This window comes from Pundamilia nyererei, unplaced genomic scaffold, assembly GCF_000239375.1.
Source record: "Pundamilia nyererei isolate P.nyererei 1_Seehausen unplaced genomic scaffold, PunNye1.0 scaffold00162, whole genome shotgun sequence".
NCBI lineage: Eukaryota > Metazoa > Chordata > Actinopteri > Cichliformes > Cichlidae > Pundamilia > Pundamilia nyererei.
Window position 1 is genome coordinate 42728 of NW_005187563.1, and position 8025 is coordinate 50752.

Genomic DNA, 8025 nt, shown 5'->3' on the forward strand with positions numbered 1-8025 from the left:
ATGGATAAATATTTAAAAAGAAAAAGTAGTCAATCTGACCTGGTCCTGGAGAAAATTCCGACCGAGATGAAGGCCCTAGCATGAGTAATGAAAGCAAAAAGTACTGGGGGTATACTGGGGACAAACCGAGGCAATTCCGCTATGCCTGGTGCGTGTCAAAAGATCAATATCCTTTTTGTGACATGTTTTTTGTTTGGTGGTGTGCCGTGTGGTTTTTCTAATGTGACATGTTCCGTGGCCCCAAAAGGTTGGGAAACACTTGGATAAGTTACCCAATGCCGAAAATCTTCGGCATTTTCTAATAGAAAAAAAAAGGGTGTAATCGTTCTTTTCACTGTGTACTTTAAAGTTTTGTGGAAGAAAAAAACTCTTGTGTATCTTTGTAGCTATGAGCTGCTACTTTAAGGAAGAGCCTTGCCTTTTTGACACTTGACCTTAGCCCAGAAAGGGTTTTCCTGTCTGAGAATTAATCTTTGCTGTAGGTATAGGAAAGGCATTTACTTGGTTGCAGGTCTTCTGTCTCTTCGTGTGAAGTGTTGTGCCCTGCTGTCAGATAAAGTCTGCCCGCTGCTGTCTGCTCATCTCAGTTCACTGTGAAAGGAAATGTGACTTTGTCTAAATAGATGTAAGCAGCGAGATGACATTGTTGTATTAGGTGCGCTAGGATTTAGTGGGTTACAAAACTGAATCTCCACTTCCCCTTTCCATGCGCTCTCCTCCACCATTACCTCATCCTTTTATCTTGCCCCACATGTATCTCCATCCTACCGCATCCCTCCGTCCGTGCGCCTCCTCCCGGTGACGCCATATCGGAGGAGGATGAGGAGGCGTGCAGCATCAGCGGCGCTAAAGGAGCACAAACGGTTACTTTCGGCTATTTTTGACCTTTCTTATGTTTAATGCATCACTTGGAGCCTTTGAACATGGCGTGCTGGGTGATTTAGTACTGGGTGATTTAATACGTCGGAGATATGTTGTTTCCTCCGGAATAAATCAGAAGAACGAGACATCACCGGAAGAAGGCTGAAACATCAATTTAATCGATTGATTTACAGGAGAGCGTTTGGAGGAGCGGCCAGAATGTCTTCTAGCCCCCCATCAAAGGAGTGCCTGTAAAAGCGGAACCAAACGATGAGGTAACTGAGCGCGTTTACAGCTCTGGTTCCGGGATGAGACAGGAACGGCTCCCCGCCGCCGGCAGAAGGCCGAGAGCGGGCGTGAAGCAGCGGCAGCAAAGCTCGGGAGGGGTCGGTAACATCATCAGCAGCGTCCTGAAGAAGCGCAACGGGATATCCAGGAGTGCACCCCGGCTGCTGTGCACCTTAGAGCCAGGTGACCTTCGAGTATATGGGCTTATTTTAAACATCTGCACGCAGAGCAGCGCTAAAAAAGGAATACGTGCCAAAATACTACGAAATGTTGGGCTGAAATATCTAATAATAAAGTCCACGCTGTTGTTGGAGATTTTGGGTCATGTGGGTGCAGCAATTTAAAAAAAAAAAAAAAAAATCATACTTTCCTTTACATATCGTAAGCCAAGAAAGATCACATTCAAGAAATGTATATGTTTCCAATTATGATTATCAAAATAATGGCACAGTAAGAGCGTACAGTTAAGCATTAATGTGGTATTACAAACATTTTAAGAATGGATCCTTTAGGACTGTTTAAAACAATAATTTGTGTGTTAGTCATTTTAAGAGATGATTAACCAGCATAGCGAACAGTCATGAGTGACTTGGCTTATTTTCTGTGTATTTCCGGTTGTCTTGATGCATCAGACATGTGGTTAGCAAATATGTGCAGGTGACATAAAACAAGCTATTTATTTCCAAAGAAATGGTATATATGGCATATGAGGTCATGGGAAAGTGTTGTGCAGACACCAGGTGCTAAAATGAATGGGCACATCTTTAGTGGCTGGGGTTGCTGTTGATTTGCATTCATAAGATTTACTTATAATGGGAGTAAAATATTTTAATATTTGTCAACCCCATGCACTGGGTTTGATTTTTGTCATTAAACATTATTATAATGTAATTCCAATAGTAAATGGCTGTAATATGTAAATATTACAGTACAGTTTACAGTAGTGAACTGTAGCACATTGTAAATGAAAATACCAGTAATGTGATGTAAGCGACAAAAGGTCATGGCTGGATACATATATTAAAATGTCAGGCATGAATGTGTCCCACTAAAACTGTTTGACCCACATTTAGTTTGAATCTTGTTAATGTGGAAATCATTATGATACAGGCTGGAAAAAACTTTATAGCATAGCTCATTAAAGTAGAATTGACAATTAAAATGGAATAAGACAAAAACCTTAAAAATGCTCGAGATAATTTAAATAGAAAAGGGGGTAACAGAGCAAGTCGAAATCTAAACGAGACGCAGTGAAAGTAAGAATAAGTAGATTCCAGGTTTGAAATAAAACTGAGACGTTTCTCTGGCACATGTGCGGCAGTGTAAGAGATTGTTAAAACCGCTGCTGTATTTGGGTGGAGGTTCGTTACCTTTACCTTGATAATCGATCAAATTACAGACTTTCACAATAAGATTTGAATCGTGGACTCTTTTATCCCATCATTTCACACTCTCCTTGTTTATGTTCGTGTTTACCGTGGTTATGTCACGTACACTGTGGAGAACTGGTTAAATTTGCCCTCTGAACTTTGCTGCTGCCGGCCTTGGCTGCAGTTCTGTATCCACACTGAATCGGCTGCGTTAGACTAATCTGTGACGGGGAAGTAGGAGGGTTTTCCGCGTTAATCCTCTCCCGAAGCCCCGAGAGGACACTGCAGAATAAAACTGCGCTCATCCATAATGGCGCACGACAAAACGGCAGAAGCGGACCGTTCAGGTTACAAGCCATTATTTCTTATGTTCGGAGTTTCATCGTAGAGAAAAACCACGCAGGTGTCCCGCGTGAGCGACACCAATCCTCCAGAGGCTGAGCTGGATGGGGACGGGAAGGCAAATGGCCGTAGTCGGAGCTGTTGGCGTTGAGCCGAGAGAACTGGCATGTCAGGACTTTACGGCTTCTTAACTTCAGATGAGAATTTCTCTTCCGGGTAGTCTTCTCGTGGGGCTGTATTCTGCTGTAAATGAGGTTTTAGACGATATTTAATCAGTGAAATGGAGACTGAAACGCGGATTCAGCACTACCAGGAAGTGGAGAGCGACTCACAGCTCCAAAGCAAACCAAAAAATATCACAGTCGGGAAATGAGATGTCCATTTTTCCTTTGGATACACGTGAAAATGTGTAAACTGCGCCATTTTGCCATTGGGTGTATCTGACTAAAACTAGCAGAAAGACTTCAGATCTTTAACATTAAACATTAAGCAGATTGTTTAGTGAAATGAGAAGTACGCAAAGGTGTTTGAGGAAAAATGTTTCTCTGGAACGTTTTTATAAATGTGGGTTTTAAATTATGAAGATCAATAACTTGGGTTCATTAACTACCTTATGTTTTAAGTGTGCGATTTCCAGATAACATTTCTGTGCATCATGCACAGAAATGTTATCTGGAAATCGCATGTGTACATGTGCAGGTGTACACATTTAAACAAAAACCAATTCTGTATCTGAAAAAGTCTGAACATCAAGTAGAAGGTGCCTCTAACCAGCTGTTTGTTTGTTTGTAGGGGTTGACACAAGGCTGAAGTTTACCATTGAACCATCTCTGGGAAAGAATGGATTTCAGCAGGTGAGGGGTGACGATACACTGCCCATATATTAAGTACACCTTCAGATTATTCTGCAGATACCCCTCCCCCCATATTAGCAATGCATAATTTAGACAAATAGACATGTTAAAATAAAAATGTCTACCATACGAATACTGAATATATATTTTTTCTTTTCAGTTCATCTTCATTATAAAGATAACTACACATCTTTAAGCACACTTGAACCAGTTAGACAACCAGTGACATTAATCGTCACACTAAATATAAAGTTGGATGAACGTGATTGCACTGAATATAATCTATATGCTATTAAGCCAGTAACTCTATTCAATACCACAAGTATCCTTCCTTGATACATCTTCTTTTTACTACTTTAAAGCTGTTGGTCTGAAATTATGTTTACATTCCACTACGTGCATGTTTAGACTCTATGTAGAAGAAGATGGACATATAGTGAGTGAGACTGGATAGCTTTTTCCTTTTTCCTTTAATAGAGTAAGCATATAAAAATTATAATTCTGGGTATTTTCATTGATAAACCAATTAAACTGAGTGCTTTTTCTTCCCCACAGTGGTACGATGCCCTCAAAGCTGTGGCAAGACTTCCAACTGGGATACCAAAGGAATGGAGGAACAGGGTATGTTGCTCTAACCACCCAAATATAAGCTTTGTAAGAACTTTGTCATACTCAGTGAGTAAAAAAAGTAGAAACTCTCTCTGTTTGGGCACAAAATTGCTTCCATATAAAAAGGTGTTTTGATAAACAACGCGTTACACATTTTTCCTCTCTGGTCGTGTTTTGAAGCCATCGGGGTGTTAAGCAAATAAAAACGAGAGCCCAGCTGTGCTATTGCAAGAAACGTCTGTTCACTTTGTTGTCGTCAGCCTTCGGGCCAAGTTTTTACAGTCATGAGAGAGAAAGCGTAGTATGAAAGAACAGCGTGTAGAGGTACTTTATCTACGCTCCATTCATCTCACATCCCAGTTTTATCTTTTTTGATGCAAGTATGAAGAAATGGAAGCAATTACTTTCATTTTGTCAGAAAATGAAAAGCTTTTCTCTTGCGTGGATGTAAAACAATGGGAGTCACAGTGAACAGGGGCTCCTAATTGAAGTAAAAGTACCGTTTAAATGTTGGCTGGATTTCTACAAAAACCACAGCACCGACTGACTCATTGTTTATTGGCTGCTGTTGTCATTATCCAGGTTTGGCTAACCTTAGCAGACCAGTACCTCCACAGTATCTCTATTGACTGGGAGAAGACTCTTCGTTTTGCCTTTAATGAACGCAGCAATCCAGATGATGACTCCCTTGGGATCCAGATCGTCAAGGTAACCAAATTGTATTTGCAGCATATAGCATAAAATACAGAACAGGCAGACCACTGAATACCTTTTGAAGTGTAATGTAGACATAGTTCAGGGTCACATGCAGGGCATGGTACTACTCCACGGAGCACTCAAAGCACTTCACATACAAACATTCATAAAGCTCTTTTATTCTAAACATTTTGGATCCTGTATCTTTAAAAGAAAGGTCCTGGCTTTGATAAATGAAATGCCAAAAACTGCAGTTCTGTAATTGGCCACTTGAGGCTGGCTCCTAGCATACATTTTACATAAAAGATGGATGCTGTCACTAGGATGTATATGGATGGAGACCCTGAAGCTACATCCGTCTTATACAGCCATTCTGTGGTGCTAAAAGCGCGTCACCCCTGTATTGAAATGTCCAGGATAATCTACAACTTCAAATTAAACTTGTAACTGCATCTAGGCTGTCAAAGGCAAGAATTTTCATTATGTATTTAATCCATTTATCTGTTTAAATTATTAGTGTTGATGACATGTAATCCTAACACAAAACCCCTGAACCTGTGCTATGAGAATATCTGAATGTATGATGCGGTTTTGAAATGTTTCCTGACAATCACAGAAAAAAGCCTTAAAAACTTAAAAAGCTGTGATTGATACGAATTTAAAAATTTCATTTATTCCTGTAAAGTTTTTTTTTTTTCTGTAAAACTAAGGGCTAGGCTTAGTTCTTATGTCAGCGATGACGTAGACCTCAGAATATTAAAGGTAAATTATTCCTCCAGACTGGGTGTGAATGTCATCAAACTAGCATTTAGTCCACTCAGTGCAGTCTGTGTTTGAAACTTTAGAACTACGCTGGATTCAAGACCTATAATTATTAACATTCCATCTTTCCCCTGACCATTTTTTCCTCAACCTGTTGAGGAAAAAATGATGAGCTGTTTTTGTGAGTGCATACATCCGTAATGGCTGTTTATGTGCATTCAACAGTTTATTCGAGCTACCAATAAAATATAATGTGTTTCTTGGAAGGTGTACCTGCTTAGATGCTGTTTGCTGATGACTTGTGCGTCAGAACACAGGATGACTCTGTCAGCTGAGTCGTTGCAGATCTTTGCTGTTTCTCACTGACTCATTGATTCAACAGAGGAACGGCTGTTTCCGTAAACAGGGCAAAGTCTAGTCATCATTTATCCTGTTTAATGTTAATGCACGTCCTTGTAATAAAATAATCCAAGCTGTTGTTCCTTTTCGTCCACAGGATCTACACAGGACAGGCTGCAGCTCTTATTGTGGCCAGGAAGGGGAACAAGACAGGGTGGTGCTGAAGAGGGTGCTTCTGGCATACGCCCGCTGGAATAAAACTGTGGGTTACTGCCAAGGATTCAATGTACTGGCTGCTCTTATACTGGAGGTTACAGAAGGCAATGAAAGTGATGCACTGAAGGTATACACCAAAATCTAACCATATAATCAAACTCAGGTCATTGAGTTTAGTCTGCTTACATATGCTGGTGGATTTTAAAATAAAACATTTTTAAGTAGCTTAATTTGCTTTGAATGATCATAACCATGCTTAAACCATGTTTTTTATTTATTTTCTGTTCTTTTTTCCCCCACTCATCCATATCCAGGTGATGATCTATCTTATCGATAAAGTGCTGCCTGACAGTTATTTTGCCAACAACTTGCGAGCGTTATCAGGTAAACAGCCTATGACAGTACACCTAAGATTTTACTGGCTGCCATAATATCTAATTTTCACACTTATGTGTTAAAAAGATGCTAATGACAATATCGTCGTGCCAAATGTAAAAATGTGAAAGTGGACACCAAATTGCAGGAACTCCATCAGGGCAGATACAGAGTGCTTAACAGAGCAGCATCAATTAGAGATGCAGGAGATTATCTGTCTGCATTTTAGAGTCAGGACTGTTTTGTTTTTGATTGTTTTTTTTACTCCCTTGGGTACATTTATCTGATTTGGAGATGAAATAATCTCCATAAATGCATTCCTGTATGTTGTAGTCCACACGTAGGCCTGGAGTAGTGACGTCTCAGCTTCAGTCGTATATTGTATTTTCTGAAATGTAATTGGCTATCATCCATCCATCCCTCCCTCCCTCCCTCCCTCCACCCTCTTATCCAGGGCCAGGCCCCGGGGGTTGGCTATTGTGTGATTGAAATTAAGGTTGTTTCATAATTTTTTTTAAAATTTGTAAATAGGGAAAAAAGAGAAGCTTAATCTGAATTTCTTTCATCCACTAACACTTGAAGCCCTACAAAAACTGGCCGACGCCCCCAGAGTCTAAGTCAGCAGATGGGTCCTACCTGGATTTGAAAACACTAGTGATTTAATGGACTTGACAGAATAAATTTTATATCAAATTGGGTTTATTTTTCCAGTGAAAAATGAAAATAGTTATGTAAATTTAAAAACTGTGGATCTGGGGATCTAATCTGAGGATTAATGAATACCATTAACTTTTCATCACGCTAGATTTCTTACTCTGTTGTCTCCTCCTGTCAGTGGACATGGCGGTATTCAGAGACCTGCTGCGTCTAAAGCTGCCGAGGCTTTCCCAGCACCTCCACCACCTTCAGAAAGCAGCCAACCGAGAGGCTGGAGGTACAGTTGCTATATGGGATATTTGGTCACAAAGTCTGTAAACTATTTAGATGTTCATCCTACAGAGAGGCTAAGAACTTTTTCATGTATGTTTAATATCTGTTTGTCTCTCTGCTGCAGGCAGCTACGAGCCTCCGCTGACCAACGTCTTCACTATGCAGTGGTTTCTGACCATGTTTGCCACCTGCCTGCCGGCACCCACCGTGCTGAAGATCTGGGACTCTGTTTTCTTTGAGGGGTCAGAGGTGCTGTTTCGAGTTGGTCTCGCCATCTGGGAGAGACTGGGAGAGTAAGTGAACCTACCTGCAGTCACACCTGGTGTAGAGAACACACCCAAACACGTATGTTTTGGTAATTCTGCTGCAGATGTTACATCAGG

The 8025-nt window shown here is 40.6% G+C and overlaps 1 protein-coding gene across 5 annotated transcripts in view; it reads left to right on the forward strand.

Annotated features, from left to right (window-relative positions):
* The window catches only part of tbc1d30 (TBC1 domain family, member 30), a 29871-nt gene that overhangs the window by 9207 nt on the left and 12639 nt on the right, over window positions 1-8025 (forward strand). For 2 of the 5 annotated variants that reach the window (XM_005745648.1, XM_013913998.1), the window contains exons 1-8: window positions 799-1332; window positions 3654-3715; window positions 4271-4336; window positions 4907-5032; window positions 6279-6464; window positions 6652-6721; window positions 7548-7646; window positions 7767-7935. In XM_005745648.1, coding sequence (XP_005745705.1) covers window positions 1170-1332; window positions 3654-3715; window positions 4271-4336; window positions 4907-5032; window positions 6279-6464; window positions 6652-6721; window positions 7548-7646; window positions 7767-7935 — 941 coding nt within the window. In that variant the 5' untranslated portion in view covers window positions 799-1169. Of the gene's footprint in view, window positions 1-798; window positions 1333-2797; window positions 2867-3653; window positions 3716-4270; window positions 4337-4906; window positions 5033-6278; window positions 6465-6651; window positions 6722-7547; window positions 7647-7766; window positions 7936-8025 lie in introns of those variants that run through there. The other 3 variants (XM_005745645.1, XM_005745647.1, XM_005745649.1) reach the window with 2 other exon arrangements.